The 25,550-nt window shown below is 39.2% G+C and overlaps 1 protein-coding gene across 2 annotated transcripts in view; it reads right to left on the bottom strand.

Moving 5' to 3' along the window:
- pin1 (peptidylprolyl cis/trans isomerase, NIMA-interacting 1) overlaps window positions 1-25,079 on the bottom strand; it is a 46,622-nt gene extending 21,543 nt beyond the window's left edge. Inside the window, exons 1-2 of one of the 2 annotated variants that reach the window (XM_062971050.1) lie at window positions 24,927-25,079; window positions 11,344-11,544 (exon numbers count right to left, since the gene is read on the bottom strand). In XM_062971050.1, the coding sequence (XP_062827120.1) occupies window positions 11,344-11,544; window positions 24,927-24,984 (259 nt within the window). In that variant the 5' untranslated portion in view covers window positions 24,985-25,079. Of the gene's footprint in view, window positions 1-11,343; window positions 11,545-21,024; window positions 21,135-24,926 lie in introns of those variants that run through there. The other variant, XM_062971051.1, reaches the window with a different exon arrangement.
- Between the last annotated feature and the right edge of the window lie 471 nt (window positions 25,080-25,550).

Here is a 25,550-nt window from a genome sequence, read left to right as displayed (position 1 = left end):
CAATTAGTGACCTCGTGTTGCTTATTGGAGATGTTTAAAGTTCTAGTGTTTGTATTGTCATATGTGCAAAGGTGTTTGTATGTTTTTGAGTGGTAAATTCCCACATCCTGGGAATTTAAGCGGGGAGTGTTCCGTCCCCCAGGACGATGGTTTGCCTTACTTATTGGTCGTTTGTTTGTTTTCCCTCCTTTGCATTTTGTTTCAGCCTTTGGCTGCAAAGCCCAGGAAAGGTGGCTTGAAGTCTGCAAGAGCTGGCTGCAGTTTTCTTTGCAATGATTGGTCAAAGAGTACAACATCTTAGGACCGCCCTTTTTACCAGGGTCTAGTCTCCATTTTAGAGTTTCATTCTGGCTATAGTCTTCCAACGTGCTGGAGCTGTGCAAGGCTAACTGGGACAAATCATCCTCAAAACCAGGCCAATCTAAGCCTATCCAAATTAGATAAGTATTGAATTATACTGATCTGGAATAGGAAATCTAGTTAGAGGAGCAGGGTTATTCCATCGCTTCTAGAACTAATCTTTGCTGTAAAGATAGGGAAGGAAAGAGTTTCTCCTTCTAATATAGACAGCGTGATTAGGGTATAGTGGTTTTATAATCACCTTTGCCTTCTGGAACCAGGGATAATTCTGCAACTAAAACCTATGGAAATTTGTTTCATTTCTGCAACTTTAAGATCTGTGCCAGGTTTACAACCTTGTATGAATAAACATCCTTTTTTGAAGTTATCCAGACTCAGTCGTTCAATATCTATAGGACAGCTTATAGGGATTTGCAGTTCGCCCGGATAAAGGACAGCACGTTTCAGTTTTATAGTTTTTTTATTGTCCGGCGGACGGCACACCTAGCTCTCTGCAAACTTTCTTCTAGCACTTATACTGTCCTCTTACAACCAACTCTTCTTTGCCTGCTTCAACTTCCAGATGGCCGGAAACAGACAACTGGATTTTTAAAATTACTGTGTTTCTAAAATTGGGTAAAAGGAAAGAAAGGTAGGAGAAGCACATTATTACTCCTCTATTATTTCACAGCACTCAGCCATGGCAGTTAAAGCGGTGTCAAACTGCACTGTTTTACAGTATAGATGCACCCTAAGACCTCCAATACAATTTTATAGGATGCTTGTGACTCAGGTATAGTTAAAATACGGAATTCACTATTATCCACATTTTTGGTATACGCCTGGCTACGTATCAAAAGAACTTTAATTGCCGTAACAAGTGGCTATTCACAAGCCTGGATAAACACCATAAACATCTAAAGCATACATCATTTCTGATAAGTTCCAGCCTTCACAATAGTTTTCAATAAAAAAATAGTAATTGTAGAGTTAAAATTCTCCAAACAAAAACGCGAAAGGCAATGATGATACGCCTGTCAAACAGATGCTTCCCAAGGGCTCTATTTAAACAATTCTGGGCTATAATTATGTTCATCAGGTACAGTAAGTCTGTTCATAGAAATTCAATGAGGCTCAGCTGTTTGATTGCGACTAAGGTGGGCATCCATGCAATAAATTCTTTAGCGAGATTTTTTTTGTTGTTGTTTATAATTTCACCTGCTTATCTTTAGGGAGATAATAATAGACTATTTTCACCAAGTCAACAGTATCAATTGCTCTTCATATCCCTATCGAGCCAAAGTGCACATCACCAATTTTGAATAATTATATGCAAGCGCCTATGACCTTTACAGCAAATGGTGTTTACCAAGGACAGATGGAGGTACTGACAGAAAATAGATTCTCCTCGCCCTGATCATGGCATTTCCTCCTCAGGAGAATACAAGAAAAAAATACAGTGATAATAAAAATGACAAATAAATGAATTCCTAACGGGTTTTATCAACCTCACAGCAGGAACGTTAGATGAAATAAGTTTTAATCATGTCTTCCCTTCTGTCCTTTAAGTGACGCAGAAGATTGCTCCAACACAAAAATCATCTGATAACAAAAGGACTTTCGTCTCCAGGGCTATCAACCCACTCCCTCAATACATTTTAAACATTACTTGAATATAAGAATTACATCTGGATCTCATACAAAACAAGATTAAAATGTCTCTCTCTATAACGTTATCTGATGATGGAAGCCTTGCACGGCTGTGCCCAGCAACACCTTTTCATTTACTTGGATTTTTGAATCTAGGAGAGATAACATTGAGGGAACAGTTGTTATTGGAATTTCTAATTGAAGATGTGGTTTTGGAACATTCAGGTGTCAGATAAGCACCCTTGTGCTCTGCGTGCACATTAAACTTTTCAACAATTTCATGATACCAAAATCTGCCCAGTAAAAAGGAAATTAAGACAAAATACTTACCCTGATAGGATAGCATACCACCGCTCCAAGAAAATACTATAATAGTTCAACATCAGAACTGAAGACGCTCCTAACAGTGGCAACTCAACAGAGCCTAGGAATATAATACTAGATATAATTGGTGCCATCTTGCATGCTCTACCATTTCAGAAAGTCAATTCCAGAGAATTGGGAATCCCATCTCTTACTGAACACTCTAGCTTTTCACTGTCTCTTCTCCAATATCTATAACAGCTGTCGCAATTTAAGACACAAGTGAAGACCTAACTCTTCCGGCAGGTCTACCCAAACAGTTTTAATTACTAATTTTAAACTTGCATCTTATGTTTAATTTTTGTTTTGTGTATTTTAATATGTATTTTGTGGAAATATATTTTAATATGTGTGTTTTAAATAATGTTTTTAGATGAATGTGTGCATCAGCAATGTTGTAACCTGCCTCAAGCTGTGAGGAGAGGTGGACAAGAAATAATAATAATAATAATAATAATAATAATAATAATAATAATAATAATAATAATTAGCATCATCATCATCAAATTGTTGGTTGTCACTGCTAACTCCTTTCTTGAGTCCCTTGAAAACGCTATGCTAGTTACTAGACTACAACAGAGAAATAACAAAGTGGAAAAAAATTGCTTATCGTGGCAAAAGATTTCCATATCATCCAAAAAAGCCAGAGAAATCTTTTCTTTGAATCCTTTAAAAAGACAGTGATTTTCCATTTGGGCTTGTCAGTCATTGAACCACACAATACCTTAACTACCAGCCCAGGGAGGCCAGGGACAGCAATTCTCATAACCAGTCCAGAATAGAACTGAGCAGAACATGCAATCTAAAAAAATTTCTATCTGGAGTGGTTGGGAGACTGCATAGCAGATCTCAAATCATGAGAGCGAAAGATTTCTTGAATAATTTGATCTTGTGCTCGCTTCCCTCAAGATGATGAGGTCTGCATAACTGTTTTGGGAACCTATGGCCCATCTCAGACTACACTACATACTTCTGCCTGTTTTGGCCATTACTTAGTGCTTCCTGAATTTAAATTTACTACTGCCTGTTCTTGCCTCATGCTCTGCATACTAACATCTACTGCCTACCATGAACACAAATTTCAACCACTTTTGGGTTAATGAGTACCAATAAACTTGAAAGAAAATGCTGTTGTTTATACCCACAGCTGACAGTGTTAATATAGTGTTATTAATGAGGCAACACAGATTATCCTACACAACACTAAGCATTAAACCAACTCTATCTTTATCTAGTGTTGATACAGAATTCAAGGAAACTAAGGTCTGAATCTCTACTCAGTCATGGAAATACGCTAAGTGATATTGGGCAAGTTGGGCAAGTCACACTCTCTCAGCCTCAGGGGGTTAGGGTTGACATAACTCAGAATTTATTTGAAGGCTTGGAATATCAAGTCAGTATTGATTGATTGACTGCTTATTATTTTGTGACAGGAACCTGGGAAGTTCCTTTATATCAAGTTAGATCAGGCAGCTCATCTAGACATGTTTTGAACCTGTCTGACACTGGCTGGCAGTGGCTCCCATATTAGTAGGGATTCTTGGATCCAACTTGAGAAGTGGGAGAGTGAACCTAAGACATTTGCATGCAAAATATATTCTCTGCTCCTGTGCTGAGTGTGCTCCTCAATATAAACCCCATCTTTACAGAAATGTTTTCACCTGGCAAATATCCTCCTATAAAGATTCTGTGCATGTGTCTATCAAATCTTTGTAAACAGTTTCTCAACATTTAAATAAAATAGAATGGAGTGTAAAAAAAATCCAGAGGACCATTCTGCTCCCACACCCCAACCGATGATAATACTGATGAGAAGCAGCAAGATTAGCATGTGTGCGAATAAGTATGCTCAATACCACTGCAAGAGGTATTTTTTTATATGCTACATAACGTCTAAATAATACCCATCTGGAAAATGGTTTGGGGATAGGTAATTTTATTCCAACTAAATTGTAGGTAAAATATCATGTTTGGAAGCTTGCAGCCAGACAAAACAGGGCTGTTGCATGCTATGCTTCAATGCCTTGCATAGTTCCTTTGCATCCCCTCATCTAGTAAGTGGCAGAATTATGTTAACGAGGTCATGCAAATTTGCTTAATTTGCATAAATGTGTACGGATTGCAGCATTCAGCTTTTCCTTCAATCCTTCAGACAGCAAGACTTCAGTTCCTCTTAACACAAAGCACACACAACCTGGCCCACATGATTCCAAAGGAAATGACAGCTTCCTTTAACTGTGCTACCAAGTTAATTAAAAGCATTCAAATGTATGTGTGCTCAGGTGAATTCTAGTCACAGGTCAATTTATGGTGATCCCATAAACTGTGTTGGATTTTCCAAAGGAACAGAAAGATGATTTTGCTAAGTTCTTCCTCTGAAATATAGCTTGCAGCACCTGTTTTTTGTTGGCAATCTCCCACCCAAGGACTAACCAGGGATGACCATGCTTAGCTTCCAAATTCAGACAGAATTTAATGCCTTTTGGGTATTTAGCCTTAAGTATACCTGAATTCCTTCAAGTAATGTCAGGTGTCCAGAAAGATGGGAGCGGAGAGGCAAGATCCTTAGGAAAGGAGGACTTTGTGTCAACTATCCTTGCCCATGACAACTGTGGATTTGATACTGTGGTCTTAATTCCTAAAATAAGCAGGCTGGAATGAAGTTAAAATGTAAAAGGTAACCAAAAGTAAAGTTTTCCTAGTTCTTTTGCCATCATGTTGCTAGAAGAGGACTGGACAGCAGTGTGAGGCTAGGAGTCAGATTAGATACCCAGGAATCCCAGGAGACCAGTATAAGACAGCATCTGATGGTTGCACCACCCAAAGTATTTACTCCTACAGAAACACAAACACATTTATTTGTTTCCAAATGTCTTCTAGATATGGGGACATCCTCACTATTTTTGAGGCTTTCTTGGGCATTTTCAGATCATTCAATAGTACATCTGAATTAAAATGACTGACCTCAAAAAAGAAAGAAGATTCCCACCAACTCCCCATTTTATTATTTTACAAAAATCCTTTAATGCAATGCGTTTGATAGATGACAAGGGACTCAACTGGAAAAAGATGTGCATGCTTTAAAGTGTGAGTACTGAAACAATCATTTTAAAGTAGACTACATTTTAAAGGAGGGCCACTGAATGTTTAATACTTATGTGATCAAACATATTCTTATTCTTATCTTGTGAGCCTCAGTGCGCTCAGTCCCCTTCTATGCTGCCACATAAAATCAAGATTATCTGCTTTGAAATGGATTATATGGCAGATAATGTGGACTGTCTGCTTTGATAATGGCATCGTTGAAGGGGTCTCAGTCTAAGTATATATGCAGCTATCACCACAATTTCCAAGATGCAATGGTAAACTCTTCAGTGTTAGATAGACAATTTTGGGGAATGATTGTCAGAAGTACCAAAGTACAAAAAATGCTAAGTTAATTTTTGCTACTTTGATGATTCAGTCAAATGCATCAAGGTTTTTTTCCCTAGGGTTCGAGTAGGATTTTTTCACAATCCAGTCTCAGAGCAGCAATACACAATGTATTCCACTATGTAAAGGCATTTCTGCACATGTGAATGATATGAAATTGATAGATTAATTGTAAAATGTATTTATTTATTCCACTTACATTCAGTCTTTCTACTTCTAGAGGACCCCAAGGTGGTTCAGCATTTCAGTCCACTTTGTGGTCTTATGATATAATGCCTACCTCTCCCTCAAGTTTTTCTTAGTGAAGTTCCAAATAGAATACTTGGAGGAGAAATTAGCTGTTCCTGTGACAGGCATGGCCAATTGCTGGGGACTAGAGGAGTGCATTGGTTGCCCAGATCTCAAAGGGCTGTACCTCTAATAACAACTCTAATCCCCATCTCAGATACCCTCATGGAACATAGAAGACAATTATGCCACAACTTTTGCTTTCTTTGGGTCATTGGAAGTTAATTTCCTAATCACTTCTTGCTAGAAAGCAGGCTTCCATCAGGCTGAAAGCTGCTAAAACATGGCAATGTTTCCCCAAGTCTCCCCTTTCCGAAGAGCATTTGTAGTTATTTGGGGTCAAAAATGGGCCCCAGAAATGATCTGAAGACACATACCATCTGTGAGCTACACTTTCTCTCCACTGACACAAATGACAATACAGTATACTATAGATTGGAGGGAGAAGTGGCATTGCCCTCTCAATAGAAATTTAGAATATTTATTAGACGGGGAACTGCAAATTAACAAGGGAATCCATACTGTTCAATTCCTGGCATCTCCTGTGAAAGAATGACAGAGAGCAAATGCTAATTAAGACCTGGGCCTCAACATCCTACAGCAAGTTAAATCATGAAGACTGCAACTTGCAACACTCCTCACCCCTGGTTATAGGAATTCTGAGAATGCAGTCCAGCAACATCTGGAGGACCACATTATTCCCAATTCTGCCTTGGGCAGTTGGTCCCAGAGTAGACAACGCTGAACTAGATGGATCAATGATTCAGTGTAAAGCAGATTCAGATGTTGAGGGAAAGGCGAGTAAGCTTTTGTGACTTTACATAGTAGCAAAGCAAGTATAATATATAACCTAATATTCAAGTTCAACGTAGGTGGACCCAAGTCACACCAAATGTAGAATAACAAAAGTTTTATCAAGGGCCACATTTCCAAAAACTGGTGCAGTGTTTGTATTTCTTAATTTAAAAATCATGACAATAGCTTAATGACAAAGCACTAACTACACCATATTTTGCCAGATGCACTGCTAATCAATGAAAAAGGGAAACGAATGAATCTGAACTGTTTTTTTGTTTTTACACAGAAGGGCAGACTAACAACATTCAAACTTTGTTGCTTTAATGTAGCAAATAAATCTGTGCTGATATCACATGAAAAGAGATTCTCTATGTCCATCTCCTTCATACCTATATGCACAGGTTCAAAACAATGAAAGGTAAACTCTATTTTATATTGCAGAATTAGAGAAAATTTGTACGCATCCATCTTTCTTCACTGGACTCCATTTCAGCTCTTATTTATGTGTCTGCAGAGTTATAAAATAACTCAATTTAAAAGCCACCAAGCCTCTATGGTGGAAAACTGAAGTGATGTATGCACACTCCCCAGAGCACAAAGAGCATTTGTGCAGTGCAGTCTGAAGACAAATGGGGTATTGGTGATTATCTTTCCTGTCCTTATCTGTGGTCTATCTTAGAAATGTCACATGGTGTGAGAAGGTGTAAGTCATAATTTCCAAGAAAATTGAATGAAGCCACCACAGTGCATTTTTGCAATGGACTTGACAAATCTGACTTCACAAAATGTGACTGGTATCTGGAAGGCCCACCTTGGTTGTCACACTGAGCTTCTGAGACTCAGCACAAAAATCAAAGTGCATTAACTAGATTGAAAGATATGACTGTCATAATTTGAAAAGCACATTTTGTGGAGTCCTGGTGAGAATGAATATGAATATAACTCCTTACATAATAATGCATAATTGTCAAGATAATAAAGTATCATAAATGTCCATCTCAGAATCAGAACCGTATATAAGCCTCTACTCAGTCAACCCAGAATTTACGCTTTCAAAAGAAAAGCAGACATTTCAGGGAATAATTTATTATGGCCCTGAAACATCTGCCCAATGCCAAAATTTTGTAATCACTTCTGTATAGTAAGATTAATAAATAAAATAGGTTTGTTCATTTTTAAAAAAACATGTGAACGAAAACTTCTCAAGAAGATGTTTATCTGAAAAGAATCCAATGGAGTAAAGACCTAATGCAGACAGTCATTATCCATTCTGTTGTTGAAGGCTTTCATAGCCTGAATCACTGGGTTACTGTGAGTTTTTCGAGCTGTATGGCCATGTTCCAGTAGCATTTTTTCCTGATGTTTTGCCTATATCTGTGGCAAGCTTCCGCAGTGGTTTGTTCAGAGGTCTGTTGGAAATGAGGCAGTTGGAGTGTATATATATCTGTGGAATATCCAGGGTGGGAAAGAACTCTTGTCTGTTTGAAGTAAGTGTGAATGTTGGAATTGGCAAGCTTGACTAACATGGTCTAGCATTTCTGTGTTCTCAAATAAGACAGGGTTCTTTTCCACTATGGATATTCCACAGATATATGCACACTCCAACTGCCTCAGTTCCAACAGACCTCTGAACAAACCCGGAGGAAGCTTGCCACAGATGCAGGCGAAACGTCAGGAAAAACTGCTACTGGAACTTGGCCATACAGCCCAAAAAAACTCACAGCAACGCAGTCAATTACCCAGTTTAAATAAAGACTGGTGGTGATATCTCTTCACTTAAAAGGAGATACTGACTTATAATATTGGGGAGAAGAAAATTTGATGCAACATAGGAAGAACCCAAGGCACATAGGATAATTTGCATTTGTCACTAGATTAGCAACAGGGAGAGAAAGAGAGCCCTAACTCCAATGGCAAGCAGCTTCATTCCTTCGCTGACCCATAAGCTCTGATTCCAAAATAAGAAAACTCTCCATCATCTGATAACACCAAAAATGCAAGATATTCCATGCAAGACACATTTTTCCCTCTAAACTCGATCAAGCCAATTATGTTGTCCCATAACATGATAAACTGGAGAGATGATCATATCAAAGTGCCTGTCCCTTGGCAAGGTGCTTTCTTGCATGCAAGTCATGGGATCGATTCAAAGATCATGTGAAGATCCCACTGCTTCTAGAGATCATGCTGGAAAGGCCTAGGTTAAAGAAACTCAAGCCTTTCGCCTCAAAGAGAACAAAATACCATTGTCGCTATGACTGAGGCTCACAGAAAGAATCTGAACTTACTGAGCATTCTAAGATGGTTATAAATACACTATTCTCTTTTATAGAAGTCACCTGCATTTTCCATTCACCTCTTACACTATCAAGCTATAAAGAATGTATTTGTCCTCTTTCTAAGAGAAGTTATCATGTATGCTACAAAAACACAGGCGCTAAGAAGCCAAAAATTGGATTCCTGGGCACTAATATTTTTCTATTTCCTAATACTGACAATGTGGATTTTTCCAGCACATTGGATGAACTTTAGCCCTGTTGACTAGAGGTCAGGAGTTTAGTGTTTCCAGAACACATTTATAATGTTTAATGAGCTTAATCAGAGATCTGAAGCTGAGAATGGTTGAGTACGCATGCATGGCAACAGATCACATGTATCTCACAGATATCCCAGGCCAGTGGCAATTTATTCAATCAGTTATGATGCCCTCTTGTCTCCCTCCAACCACAAAATAAATATTCAACATAAAGGAAAATGTGTTAACAAGAATTGGTTTTGGCTTAAAATACAAATTTTATTTTCAGTATAAAAACAAACATTTTTACAAAGAAAATACAAAGCATGCCCCTAGGGTTGCATTACAAAATAAACTGCTAATGGTGAATATGAGATGACAGAAACAATCTGGAAGTTGTAGCAACTGATACTTCAGTAGCCAAATAATTCAGCAGAGATTTGAGATTTCCTCCAAAATGGGTGTGCTACATAAGAGATCACTCTGAAAAACTTCAACTCAAGGCCATTCATGATACTAGCATGCTTTGGGTTCTCCCCATTTGTTTGTTGAACTGAAGCCTAGAAAAGAGAGCTGGCATCCTTGGCAACAGATGTCCTTTTGTGACATCATACGCATTCTAGAACAGGGTTGTCAATATGAGCTGTCTGACCTATTTTACTTGATCCCAACCACACTGTAATACTCTGACTACAGCACTAGAGGGAGTAAATTCAACTGATGTGAATGAATGGCTGAAGTTTTAAATTTTCTGTGTGTGTGAAACAAGAGGTGAGAACATGTTTTACTATGTGGTACATGCCAGGTGAGCAGGACAGCATTTTCTAACAGGTAATTCCCATTCAAGAAAGACTTCTTTATTATTTGGACATCTTAGGCAAATGTTTTTAAGAACAGATCACATCAACAGCGGATAAAATGATCAATAACACCTGAACAGTGACACTTCATCTCAGATGGAGGCTGCACTGATTGAAAATTCCTGCAAACAACGTTCTGGACATGGATTGCTATGGAAAAGCGCATTCGACTTGGTTCACCCTCCAATATGTTACCTTTTAATGCAGAAGAGTATGCCTCAATACTTTCATTTGGAGAGCAGAAGGGAACTTGGCTTTTGAAATATTTTAGATTTTCAGTTTGACATATTGTACTGGAATAGATTTCATCACTTCATCTGATGCATATGTGAAATAGGCCTTACAACATAACTGATGTAATGTCAGTCTCCTGGGTCAGTAATTCCCAAGTTCTGGTTCTGCAGGTGTTTTGGACTTCCGCTTCCATAAACTGACCATTGGCCAAAGGGACTGAGGCTGGGGGGACTTGGAAGTCCAAAACATCTGGAGGACAATAGTCACTGCCATAGGTCATGCTGTTTATGTTTCGGATAAAAAGCACATCTAGTGCTCGACTTTACATGGTACGCTACCATACTGGCTTTGCAAAATTTAAATCAGGATACAGAACAATGGATTTTTGAGTTAACATTCAACATTATTTACAAGGAAATAGGAGAGATGGGAAAGTCATTATAGTCCAGGCATGAACAGGGGAAGTGAAGAATGGGCAAATAGCCTTGGAGACCTTGAAAAGGACACACCTTTACAGACATCACTCATTTCCAAACACATCTCAACAATCCTAAGCTCCAGAGATGTTTAAACAGAAGAACACAAGATTCTAAATAATCTGAGCTTCTGGTAACACACTGGAATCTGCATTGCACTATGCATGCTTGATTTCTGGGGGGGGGGGGGGGGGGGAGATGGCTCTAGGTAACTGGAAATACGCAGACAAAAGAGAGATGAAATGTGAGGCAGCAAGTCCCACTTATCTACTGGCTGCTGGGTTCCCCCAGAAATACAAAAGGAAACCATTGCATAGAGTGTGAGCTTCCCTGGAATGGAAAGCAGAGGAACTGTGTATCAAGTTCTCTTTCCTTTGCTTTTACTTGCCATTAATTAGCTCCAAGGCCTCCTCCTTGCTTCGGGTGATCTTATCCTCCCTCCATGATGAGGGCCTCCTAGATTGGTTATGTTTCACCAAGAGGTGTGAGCATCGCACTTTCGTAGGTTCCCCTTGCCCATTCTTGCTGTTCCCAGTGGGGCGCTCCCATTGGCTGGCATTTGTAATGTGATTGAAATAATACACACGACCTGCAAATAAAAAGAGAAGATTTTAGTTGTCGGGTAAAAGAGATCCCTCAAGAGTTCTGCTTCTTACCAAAATGTATCATCTGTGACTTCCTGCAAATGTTATTCTAGCTTCAAAGTATCTTTTCAACATTTAACCCACTCTCCCTTTCTTCACAGCCAATCTTAAGTTTTCCTTCCTTCAAATCTCCTCTCTTCCAACAATGCCAAGGACATGAACCTCAAGACCGTGCTTTGGAGCTGGCTCCAAAATTGCTGCTTTTAGTTTGGATTTTATTGCATATTGCTGCATGACAAACACAGTTGCCTATTAATATTTTTTCTGGGATTTCAAAATACATTTGCAGAAAAATTCCAAAAAGGGGAAACCAAAGGACTATGATGTAACTTAACTCTTGAGGTATTATATCTTCAACAGAAGTAAAATCCTTTATGTGGGCTAGAATTTGACATGTTAGAATCATGGAAGAGACCTCACGGGCCATCCAGTCCAGCCTCCTGACAAGAAGCAGGCAAATCACATTCAAATCACCCCCGACAGATGGCCATCCAGCCTCTGCTTAAAAGCCTCCAAAGGAGCAGCCTTCACCACACTCCAAAGCAGAGAGTTCCATTGCTGAACACCTCTCACAGTGAGAAGGTTCTTCCTAATGTTCATGTGGAATCTCCTTTCCTGTAGTTTAAAGTCATTGTTCTGTGTCCCAATCTCCGGGGCAGCTGAAAACAAGCTTGCTCCCTCCTCCCTGTTATATCTATGCAGCGCTTAAAACATTTTCTCAAATTTAATAGTAGAGACTCCTTGAAAAATTCAAATTTCTCTACCCAAGAAAGAAACAGCTAGCTTTGCACAGAACAGGGACATCTGGATCACAACACAAGTCTCTGTTCTGTTCCTAATGGGAGTTGAAATGTTATTTCCTGTTTTTTATTGCTCTAGGTTTTAAAGATCAATTCAGGGGGTGATATGGTTTTTAACTGTGAATTATAAAATACTGTTTATATTTAATTCTGCTTTACTGTTTACTTATTTATATGTTTTAAATTGTATGCTAATGCTTTTATGGCAAGCTGCTTTGAGTCTTCTGCAGGAGATACAAAGCAGGGTATAAATAAATATAAATATAATAAGAATAATAGTAATAATTCCTCATGTGGCTAATAAGGGGAATGTCCTCTGGCTGCATTGAGATCTCTCAATACCAACTTAACTGAGAATATTTCAAGCAGAAGGTAGACCTGTGTCTCTAGCATTACCATCATTTTTATCCTATTTGATTTTTAACATATTTTCCTGTTGAAGAAATCAGAGAATCTTCCAAAATTTGCATGCTGTATTTTATGCTTTGTGGCTGGTCAAAAAAATACTGCTGCATATATGGATCTTGTTTTTTATTGTAGCTACCTTATGTTACTGAATATGTAAGGTGAGTATGCCTGTGACAAAATAAAATAGCATGATCAGCTTCACTGGCAAGTCTTCCTCTATCCCTGCAAGGTCATTAGACCATATGGTACCAAGAGAAGGTACAAGAAAAAGTGGTCTCATTACTAAGTCTTTGTGTATGGAGAAGTAACTCTGGAAGAAGTGAAACCATCAAATATAAAGCCATGGCTATATGATACTTACGCCATTTTTAAAGCCAAACACAATACCATAAATTTATTCTGGAAATAAAGTGGCAGACAACAAGGTTCTTGCAATATGAAGTTTGTGCTCCACATGCTAGCACTGACTAACAGCCAGCTGCCACATTTTGGACTAGTTACAGGTTCTATATCAGTGGTTCTCAATCTGTGGGTCCCCGGGCGTTTGGCCTACAACTTCCAGAAATCCCAGCCAGTCTACCAGTTGTAAGGATTTCTGGGAGTTGAAGGCCACAACATCTAGGGACCTACAGGTTGAGAACCACTGTTCTATATTATTTTGAAAAGGAAACCCCACCACAGAACATGAAAGTAGATTATGCTCTCTAAGACCTCAAGCTTTGCACTGTTCCCTGTTCTCAAATTATCAGAACAGAACAAACTATGTGAACACCATCCTTTCATAAATAATAGTTCTGCCAGTAACTACCAAACTTTGAAGGGGCAGGGTTTTGGTTCTGTTAAGTGAAGTATTCCTGCTGATTATCTTTGCCTATTTATTTATTTACAGTATTTATATTCCGCCCTTCTCACCCCGAAGGGGACTCAGGGCGGATCACATTATAACACACATAGGGCAAACATTCAATGCCCATAAACACATCAAACAGAGACTGAGACACACACGCAGAGGCAAGTTAACCTTCTTCTGAGGGGATGTTCGATTCTGGCCACAGGGGGGAGCAACTGCTTCATCATCCACACTGACGGCACTTCCTCATTCCAGGTCGTAAATTAGTTAATCTTGCCTCCCCACTTTATAAGTGGTACCTTATCTCCTACTTGATAGATGCAACTATCTTTCGGGTTGCTAGGTCAGCAACGAGCAGGGGCTATTTTTTATTTTTAATTGACGGGTGCTCACCCCGCCACGGGCTGGCCTCAAACTCGTGACCTCATGGTCAGAGTGATTTAAGGCAGCTGCTCAACAGCTGCGCCACAGCCCGGCCCCAATGTGACCATGTGTAGACCTAGGTTTAAGCTATATCACCCAAGTCTACTGATGGCCTTTGGGGCAGTGATTCTCAACCTGAGGTCCCCAGATGTTTTTGGCCTACAACTCCCGGAAATCCCAGCCAGTTTACCAGCTGTAGGATTTCTGGGAGTTGAAGGCCAAAAACATCTGGGGACCCCAGGTTGAGAACCACTGCTCTAGAGTGTCATGCACTTTACTAGGTTGCACACCTAGATTTTAATTTAGCATTTAGTGTGCTAAAAATCAGTATCACAGGGAATCACTCATGGACAAGTATGATTACCTTCCAAAGGGAGTGCCTTTTGTTGGCTTTGGTTTGCTTGGAAGACATCGGTATGTGAACTTGTTTATATGTGGGGATTGGTGCACGACAACCAACAGACAATTTTCTCAGAAAGAGGTTTTAATCCAATGACATAGATACCATGACAATTTGTGACCTTTTATCTGTTGCAGTCTTTTCACAGCCATTGTAACATGTAAAGTGATGCATAACAAATATGTATATACACATCACAACTTGGAAAATCTGGTGCAAACAAACATTCTCTGTTCAGACAGAGCAACAATTATGACAAACTGCTTGGTTGGTATCCCATGTGAACTGAGAACATCAGAGAACATCACAATTCATCGTAGAAATCTCTGCAATGCAGAGATTCTGTTGCAGACAAATCACTGCAAATGATCCCTTCAGGACAGAAAGTATGAAAAACACTGGACTAGAGCAATGAATGCCTGTCTCTGCATGTTTAATCAGAGCAAATATTTATAAAAACAGGACTTATCTTCTTAGTCAAGGCCTACTCCCCACAAGCCAATGGTTAGAGGTATCCTTCTAACCTCTTATTTATCTGAGAAAGTCTGTAAGATGTCAGATTTGGCAAGTGGAAGAACTGCAACATCAGTTCAAAATCTAAAAGTGCCTCAGAGCCTGAAAGCAATTCCTTTAAGAAGAGAAATAATATCAAAGCTTGTGTGTCTTCTGTAAACACATAGATTCTTCCTCTGCCCATTTACTAGAGCACAAAACACACAGACACTTTCAATACTTAAACACTTTCATTTCTAGTATAACTACCTCTTGAGGTCTGAAAATCCCTGAGTTTGCTCAAATTACCACTTGATAGCAGCTGCTACAAACAAAGCTACCCACATTTGATTTTTCAGTTGCTTTGGAGCAACCACATAGTGATGAAGAGCCCTAATGAAAAGGATATTAGAGTTAGATGGCCAAGAAAGCAGTTTTAGGTCCACTTTACTTATGTGCAGGATGTCAGCAATCCTCCTCCTGCACATAACATAATTAATCTATATACCATCAAGCAGGAGATATGCCCACTGCAATAATCCTGGAGAAGGCTATTGAGAAAGGAGTATGTACAGCTGCAGTTTGTCAGAGCCACATGACTGCACCCTTTCTTCCAGTACATACCTCTCCAAAAATACTATTTTAGGTTTGCTCTGAAGATAAAAGATAGTTGATTTTTCTGATATTGAGCAGAGAAAAACACCTTGTCTCTTTACCCAAAGAGATTAAGTCAAAATAAATCCATATAAAGAGAGGATGAAAAGCCTGGACATGGCAAGGACAGATACTGCTTTTCAAGCACACTGCAGTAAAAAGGTTGAGAATCACAACTGAAAGTCAAAAAGCTCAAAAGCACCTGAGTACCTTCAACTTTCAACTCACTGCCTAGAATTCAAAGTACTTTACTATTACTAACTTTAGATTTCCTTTTCAAAGCTCCAGACAAACTCAGACATAATGAATTCCCAGTTACATCTGCTCTTCCGCTTCAGTTTGAAAAGCTTTAATATGGGCCCTATCTTGTTATGCCAATAGATGTTTTATCTGCAGTACCATGCTAATTCAATAGAGTGCTTGGTCACCTATGCTTCATTGCTAATCCAGGACCTCATTCACTCCAGTTTCCGTATCTATTCCCATCTTTCCTTAGGCACTTTCTGTTCCTGAGGCAGCATAAATATGCTGCTTTAACAATATTTTTTGTCTCAAGTACTATCTCAGGAACTACTCAGTTTCTTAATGACTCTAACTTTCATCTACACCAAGATAACTGCAACTTAGCAAACCGGAACTGTCTTCAGGTAAGGAAGCATGTGTAACCTAGAAGAGAACTGGGAGGCATTTCTCCCTTTAGATACCGCATAACAGAGGTCTTTAAAAAATAATAACAAAAACATGGTCCCAGCTGCTAATAGGAAATCAGTTTCTCCTTAAATGCCTAGTTGTCGTTTGGGTTGGTCATGTTGCCTGCCAGCTTGTAGTAAATAGCAATTTCAAACTGAAGAGTAGATGTGGACATGTTCTAAAGTAAGGAGGGTCATTTTCTGTTCCTTGAAGACCTCAGAGGGCTACACGACACCACTATGGCAATAATTTTAAGCAAACAAATATGATATTCTTTCACTCCTGGTTGCTGGACAGGGCATTTTTGTGGTTGTAACTCTTTCTCTACAGTTTCATTTTGAATTTTTTAAAAAACATCACTGAAGAATGATTTTTCAGCTAAAAGTGAAGGTGAGGGCTGAAAAAGCAGCTGGAGGGATGAAGGTCTAAGAGTCACACAAGTCTCCTGCAGCACTACATACAGCCCATGGCCTGGAAGTATACAGATACAGGTTGAGCATCACTTATCTAGAATTCCAAAATTCAAACTGTCCACATGCGTGGCTGAGATAGGGACAATTTTGTTCCAGATGGTTCGCCATAACCAAACTTTTGCTCATACACAAAAATATTCAAAATATCTATAGCTATAGATAAAGGTTTCACCTTGACATTAAGTCTAGTTAAGTCAACTCTGGGGGTTGGTGCTCATCTCCATTTCTAAGCCAAAGAGACGATGTTATCCGTAGACGCCTCCAAGGTCATGTGGCCAGCATGACTGCATGGAGCACCATTTATAGAGGTATATAGTTATACCTCTATAAATATTAATGTGTATTCATATGCCTCAAACACTTCTATACGGCTTGGTGATCTGGATCAAATTTGGTACATATGCCCTACATTGTTAAAATTGAAATGCTGGTGGGATCTAAAGTACAAAATTCATCTCTTTCAGGCTGCAGGGACCCCATCAAAAATTTAGTCAGGCAAGAGATAATAAGCCTTCTCATAAAAATAAAGCTTCTAGTGGGCTCCCGTGATATCTCAAATTTCCAGTACCCCCAAAATCTCATGATGGTAGGCTGGCAGGCATTGTGAGATACCGTAAGAAGTTTACTCTGACAGTCCAGCACAAGAATGGAGGAAGAGGGAGCCTGGCATCAATCCCAATTGAAGCCAAGGAATACCCCCCAAATCTTCCCTTCCTACATTCTGTACTACAATCAATAAAGCAGTGGCCCAGTGAAACAAGTGCTTGCTGTGTCCATGTTTAATGTTCCAGAAGTTTTCACGAACAATGAAAAATTACAGAAGTATAAAATATTTTTAAAATAATAAATTGATGATATTTTTTCCTCACCTCTCTAATTCAACTATCCTTAAAATTGTAAAACTAATAATGAGTATTTCTAATAAATTTAACTGGGAAACATCAATTATACACTCTAGTTCTGCATAAAATTATCTTCATGCTATGTGCAAAAAGTATATCTGAAATCTCAATGGATTTCGTGTTTAGACTCAGGTCCCATCTTCTAGACAAAACATTATATATATATGCAAATACACATATTCTGAAATCCAAAACAGTTCTGGTCCCAAGCATTTCTAATACGGGATATTCAACCTATACCTGTACCTGTAAATATGTGTCCAGGTCTTTTCAATACTGAGTGAAGTAATACTGTAATCTATAACCAGTCCATCAAATTCATGATTGTAGTGATAATTTGACAACTGAGGGGTGGGCTATACATTAGGAGTCCTCAAAACACAGCTGTGGGTTTCTGCAACATATCCTAACAAGTCTAATGAAAGTCAGAAGCTGATTTAAAGACACTACACAGAAAGCTCAAGACTAAATCAAAAAGTCTGTTAGGTACTAGGTCCTTCCCAACCAAACTGCTTTGCAAGCAATTGATAAATAATAAAGAATTCTAAATAATGTAAATAATAAGAATTGTCTGGGATACTGGAAGCATATCAGATTGCCAATTAGATTGAAATGATCAAGAATGTGTAGTCACATTTAACATTCAAGACCCACATATCACCAATGAATGCCTTAATATTTTCATCACCAGCTGAGACAAAACCCCTCATTAACTACAAAAAGGTAAGTGAAATTTCAGAATGGCAGGATAGAACAGCTATAGCTTAATTAAGAATGCCATTTGACTTGTACCACATCACTTGATAATACCTTGCAATTAGACAATGGGTTCCCTTAAAAAAAAAGAAAACAAAGCCACAACATGCAGACAGTGCGAGATTCATTTGGACTATGGGAAAACATAGCTGCCACATGTTGAGAATGAGATACAGAGCCGTAAATATCCAATGGTTGATTACCACAACAACTTTTAAAGCACACAAAAAAACCCATAAATGAAAGGCACCACTATCCAGAAATACAAATCTATCCCCAAATCAAACCAAAGCAATTTATGAAATTATTTGCATTTATTTTAACATAATCTCAATGAGGTTATCCCAAAAAAGACAAACTAGCCTTGAAGTCAAGGAAACTGCATCCGATGGTAAATTATTTTGCGAATATTACTAAGGCTGTCACCTTTGGGTAACAGAAACTGTACAATTTAATTATGAGAACATTTTATTTTTGTTATAACTGAATACTAAACACAACATTCCTTATGAGTTAGTCAGCCCTTCAGCAAAACCCTTCCACAAATGGTGCAAGAAAAGACAGAAGAGCCAGTGATCAAACAGAAAGACTCACTACAAAAAACAGCAGTAAGACAAGATATCTCCATAATTAGACAAACTCTAAAAATGTAACATTCCCCTAGGAAAAGAAACATTCCCAAAGTTAAATCCATTTCTCATCACAAAACACCCTTTCCATGTCATTTTCTATCCTACTCTCCCACTAATAGGAGATGGGACATATGACGCTCCAGATGTCAATGAAGTACCACTGCCATGAGCCCTAGCCAACAGAGTCTATCATCAGCAATACTAGGAATTGCATTCCAACAACTGCACTTAGAAAATCATCTGAAAACACTGTCAAATCATCAGACTAACCAACCCCACTGATTGCATCCAAACCTATATATACGTTTCCACATATGCCAGTAACCATGGAGGTAAGGTCACGGGAAGAGAGATCCCTGAATCATTTTTACCACCTTTTGACAGAGTTATTGGGATGACATTTTGTTTGAATAATGTTGCCACTTATTGCCATATGATATAAAACTAGTGCCCAGTGATTCAACTAAAATTGTTTGATATTTCTGAAAGAATGCACACAATAAGGTTTATCAGAAACCTTATGGAACAATGAGAATGTATGGCATACATCTATACCCAGATATATGGAGCAAATAAAACAGGAAAGGGCATACTATGTGTGATAGTAGCAATACTATACATGGGGCAAATGGAGCCAAAAACCTGAAAGGAAACTTCTTCATATATTTACTTACTATTTATAAACTTTATTTTCATCCTGCCTGTCCCCCAATATAGGATTTTAAGGCAGATAACAGCAAACATGACACAAAACAACTAAAAACAGAGCCAATGCACGCAAATATGAGTATAAAATGTTTTAAAAATAATTTCATCTTTTGTTCCATGGAACATATAGAAAAATAAAATTAAAACTACATTTAAAAACTACACATCCCCACCCCTAATCCCACTCACAACATCCCCAGCAATCTGCCTCTCATCATTCCCTAAATGCCAGATGGAAGAGGGTCAGTGTGAAGATTATCCATAGAAGAGGAAGATGCCAGACATAACTAGTATATTCCCTGATTTAGCCAAAACTAAAGATCACCTTGAACAGGCAAACAATCAGTCAGATATTTATTATACTAGGACCTGGTTTCGTCTATAATTCAAATGACTGCTCAGCAAAGAGACAGTATTTCTGGATATGTTAAAAGACACTGAGTTTTAAATTAGAAAATAAACCAACAGCAGGGAAGGCAACATTTAATATAAATATTACTGTGTATAGTACAGAACGTAAGTGATTTTGAACTGCCGGAAAACAACGACCACCATACAATGAAATTCAGGAAGTGGAAAGTTCCTGAAAAAGTCCAAAATTGTTACATTTAAATCTCACAAGTGATAACCTATAAAATAAGGGATATAAAGCTAAAGGAAAATTGAAAGAGACTGGGTTAGGAAGAGATTTGCTCTTCAGGATACACAGAGTTAAACATAATAATACAATTGTAGATAAGATAGCCAACACAGATTAGGAAAGATACCAACAAATTTGAGAGGATGTTAGTGGTTAGCAAGCTGTGAGGAAAGTCAAAAGAAACAAAAACGTTTCCAGCAAAAAGTGGAAGTCTAGCCCAAAGAAGAGCAAAACAAAAGTACAAGCCATATCAAATTAAAAAAATAAAATGGAAACAGTGGTACACAGAAACAAACAATATGTGACAGCTACTGAATGTGGGACATGCAAGTTGTTGCAGAATGAAGTGTCCTTGTTCAGAGTTCTATCCATCTATGGCCTTCTCTGGGATACCATGTTCCACCCTCACCTCTCTTTTCAGTTATCTCTTTTTCAGCTGATAGAGGCTACTTAACACTCTCAGTCTTCAACTGATCATTCAGGGGTGGGATCCTCCTTTTTGGTGTTTTCTGTTTTACAAACCCTCCAATTCCTCCCCTCCATATCTCATCTCATCTTTTTCCCTCCATTTAGTCGCTTTCTTTCACCTGTTCCTACCTTTTTCTTTATCCTCCTCCATTGTACAGCACAAATTTTGTCCTTGCAAAGTATGCCTCTTGCTAGCGTTTTGAACAGGCAGCTTTGCTACGCAGCCCGTTCCAGGTTTATCTGTGTTCTTTCTTCCCTCCCCTTTCCTGTATATACCACATACATGCGCAGTCTGACATTTTCTAGATGGTTCTCATATGAAACACTTTATTTTCTCATGATTCCTTTGGTGCTTCTGCAATTCTTAGGGTTGATTGCACTGAGAATACTTCCCTCTTTCTGGTCAGTGTGGGTTTCATTTTATAACAACTGTCCTATGACACCATTTACCATTGATAAATATAATAGTAACATATAAAGATAATCAATATCTAAATCATATATCTTAATCATACTCAGAAAAACAACCAGAAAGATGGGTAAACAAGTGAAGTGAAACAAGGCTAACTCTTAGTGAGTTGTGCTAAGTTCACCATCTGTTTTGTTGAGTTCCCACAATAATTGTAATTATTGCGAGAACTTTTAATTTTAAAATAAATGTTTTAAAATACTTTATTTCTCATTGTAAATTTGGTTTTATTGATTGTTTTATATATATGTATGGTATTTGTATTGTTTTTATAATGTTGTGAGATGCTTTGGGTCCCGTTTAGGGAGAAAAGCGGGATACAAATAAAAAATTACTATTATTATGAATGACAAGAGTGAAAGTACTGCTAGGTGATAGGAAGGGTAGAGAAATATAATTTTTCTTTCAATTTTTTTCCACCGCAGTTACATATGCCTAAAATACATTTTCCGTGAGAGTGGATCTAAAGGATTAAATTAAATAGCTATAACAAGTGATGATATTCTAATTTTAAATTGCAAATTAACAACTCAAAAGTAAATATGTCAAAATTTAACAAAGCTAGAAAGGAGTCAAATTCATCTATTTAGTCATTAAGTCAATTGGTTATTCATGATCTCTCATATTAAATTAATTTGAAAGCTTGAGGTGATAAAAAATTATATGACTACCCCACCTTGATCCCCTTTAGCTTAATGTTGACTTTTTGTGTATTTCATTATAATCTTTTTAATGTGTAAGCATAAGTCTTGATCTTGGGAAAAGGTAGGATATAAGTAAACTGATTGTGCTTTTTCTGCAGGACAAGGAGTTTGACTGGATGACCCCTGTGGTCTCTTCCAATTCTGTGATTTCTGTGAATCAGAAGAAGTGTTGAGATGCATTTTCTGTTTGTCAAAACATCGGAGTGTACCAAGTGATTTATACATGCTACAGATTAAAACGTGAATACATTATACAAAACCGTATTAAAGGGAGATATTAGGAACTTCTTCTGACCTGAAGTCCAAATTCATATGCAAAATGAGTTTCTAGTGATAGGTGGATGCAAAGGATGGGAACAAAAATATCAGCATATTTTATCAAAGAATTATGAAAGACACTTTTAACCATTTAGAATGCAAAAGATGGTATGATGAGAAACCCCAGCAAATGATGTAATAAAGGAGGAGACATGGTCATCTGAGGGGGGGAAACAAACAGAAATTTCTATCTGGTTCCAGGTGTGAGCTTCGCCACTTCTGACTTACGAAATTTACTTTCACAATACATGGTGATGGTCTTTGCCCAATTGCTTTAAAGGAGAATTAAACTAGTTCATAGATGAGAGATTTATCAGCCACTATCAGTCATAATTGACCAGCCAGAGCATGAGTGTTTAAAGGCAGCACACTATCAAGCATCAATTTCTTGGTGGGGAAGATGTTGCCATCAAATTCTACTGATAAGCTGCATGGGCCTGCCCATGTGATTACTGTTCAAAAAGAAAAAAAAGTTCATCATTAGCATGCAGAAGTCTTTAAATGTGTTGGACTCAAAATCCCAGCAGCTATAACCAGTCTGGCCAGTAACAATGAATTTGTATTCCAAAACACCAGCAAATCCCGTGGATAAAGAAAAACTTAATGAGCTCCAATGGGCTCTCGTAAAAAATTTAGTTCATAGATCAACCCAAAAGCTTTCATTCAAAAACAAATTTAAGTGATTTAGAGAAAGTACAAAGTTAAAATCTACATACAAAACCCTGGCCCTGACTGCTATTAATAAGAGCAACATCTAAAAATGCCCTTTGTGAAAGGCCTGGATCTTTGGGGGCAGGGGGCTCCTTATGGGCAGGTGACATGAAGTTCTTCTCTTCATTCAAGGCAAACACCAATAAAAAATAAAAGTAAGGAGAACACTTAATTATCACTTCACTTTTATTATTTGAAAACAGTGTCCACAAAGACAGCAAGGACAGCTGTAGGTAAAGAAAGAGGGGCTAGGAAAGGTTGAGAGTGCAGAGAGTTGTACATAGTCCTGGCCTTTCACAATTCAGGAGGGAATGAAGAGAAAAAAGACAAGAGATATAAATTGCCTTACAAAGAGGACAAAAAGTATTTTGGATTTCAGAATGGAATACTTGCACATAGATAATGAGGTGTCATGGAGACGGAACTCAAGTCTAAACCATCTCGGAAATTAAGATTGTCTGGGGAGGCCCTACTCTTGGTCTCACTTCCTTCGCAGGCGCAAATGGTGGGAATGAGAGACAGGGCCTTCTCAGTGGCAGCCTCTCTGCTGTGGAACTCCCTCCCCAGTGATATTAGATCAGCCACCTCCCTCCTGACCTTCAAAAGAGAGTGAAAATGTGGCTTTGGGCTAAAACAGTGGTTCTCAACCTGGGGTCCCCTGATGTTTTTGGCCTTCAACTCCCAGAAATCCTAACAGCTGGTAAACCAGCTGCGATGTCTGGGAGTTGTAGGCCAAAAACATCTGGGGACCCCAGGTTGCAAACCACTGGGCTAAAGCCTTTGAAGAATAAGTATAGCACAATAGATGAATTGGAATTAAGTGCATTTACTACCGGAATGGCCTGGATTAAGATTGTGGATAGTGTGGTTTTAAGAGTGACTGTAATGTTTTTAAATGTTTTAATGTATTTCCATTTTGATCTTAATTTTAATTTAAATGTTTATTTTAACTGTATATTGTTATTAAGGCATTGAATTGTGTCCTATTTGTAAGCCACTTGAGTCCCCATCAGAGTTGAGAAAGGCGAGATATAAATACAGTAAATAAATAAATAAATCCAAAAATCATATATGTTACATATACACCTTGTGCACATAGTCTGGAGCTCTTTTTGATAATTTTGTGCATGTAACAAAGTTTGCGTTTGCTGAACCATCAGCAAGAAAATGGCGTCACTATCTCAGCCACCAACGTGGACGTTTTTGGGATTTGGAATATTTCAAAATTCACGAAAAGGGGTACTCAACCTGTCTAAGAAAATAAAAAATGAGCACGGGGAGAAAGAGGCCCCAGAAACTATTTGCTATGGGACTTGGCTTATCTCTGAGGAGGAGCCACAGGGCCCTTCCAGATAGACCCTATATCCCAGGATCTGATCCCAGATTTTCTGCTTTAAACTGGATTATATGAGTCCACACTGCCAGATAATCTGGGATAAACAGAAAACCTGGGATCAGATCCGAGGATATAGAGCCTGTCTGAAAGGGCCCACAGATAGTAGGAGTTTCCACCAGCCCTCCCTTCCCCATCTTAGCTCTCCTCTACATTCCCGCAGAGACAAAGCCCCCTTCTTCATATTCCCTGTGGTCTTAATTCACTGACTCGGGACCGGAAAGGGAGTCCCGCTCGCCCTTTGCCACTCCCTCGGGGGGGACAGGGCCTCAGCGCAGGCCCCTCACTCCAAGTCACAGGGAAGGTGGCTCCCTTCCGGCCTTCCTTCTTCCCAAGGCCGGGCCTTCACGCACAGACACCCGCCCGGAACGCCCCCACATCTAGGTACCCGCCCGCCCGCGCTCCCGCCCGCTCGCTTCCCAGTCCGCGGCGGTACCGGAGCTGCGGCTCATGCGCTTCTCCCAGCCCGCGGGGAGCTTCTCCTCCTCCGCCATCTTCCCTCCTCTCACAGCCACCAAGCGCAGAGGCGACCACGCCCACTTCTCCTGGCAACGACGCCGCACGCGCACAATGGCTCCGGCGGCCTCTCTTGCGATTGGCCACCCGGGTGCAGACGCCGCGCTCCTATTGGCTAGAGCGAGAGACCGCGCGCGAGAGGGAAGTAGAGGCCGCCCAAAGCGACTGTCTTGGCATGCCAAAGGTGAGACGGCGGAGGCTGCGAAGGGACAAAAAAGGGCGGGAGCGGAGCGGGTAGCTGTGGGGAGGCTATACAGAGCCCCGCCGCGTGGGGAATGGAAGGCTGGGCTGCGTCGTCGTTGTTCAAGTCACCGCGTCGAAGCGTGCCACCGCAGTGCAGATGTACACCGAAGGCCTCTAACGTTAGTCCAGAATTCCCTGCTGATCGACGTATTGGGTCGTTTTAGTTCGTGCTCAGAACTGCGCATTTGGAACGTTACTGCAAACCAACCACAGTGTCTTCTTGAGTGGAGTCAGTTCAGAAATGCAGTGGGCCCCTTGGTTTGCCTCAAGTCCCATTACACGCAGCTGCAAAGTAAAAGGA

This window comes from Anolis carolinensis, chromosome 2, assembly GCF_035594765.1.
Source record: "Anolis carolinensis isolate JA03-04 chromosome 2, rAnoCar3.1.pri, whole genome shotgun sequence".
NCBI classification, from domain to species: Eukaryota; Metazoa; Chordata; class Lepidosauria; order Squamata; family Dactyloidae; genus Anolis; species Anolis carolinensis.
Note: the sequence above shows the minus strand (reverse complement) of the source record. Positions and strands in the feature narration are given on the sequence as shown.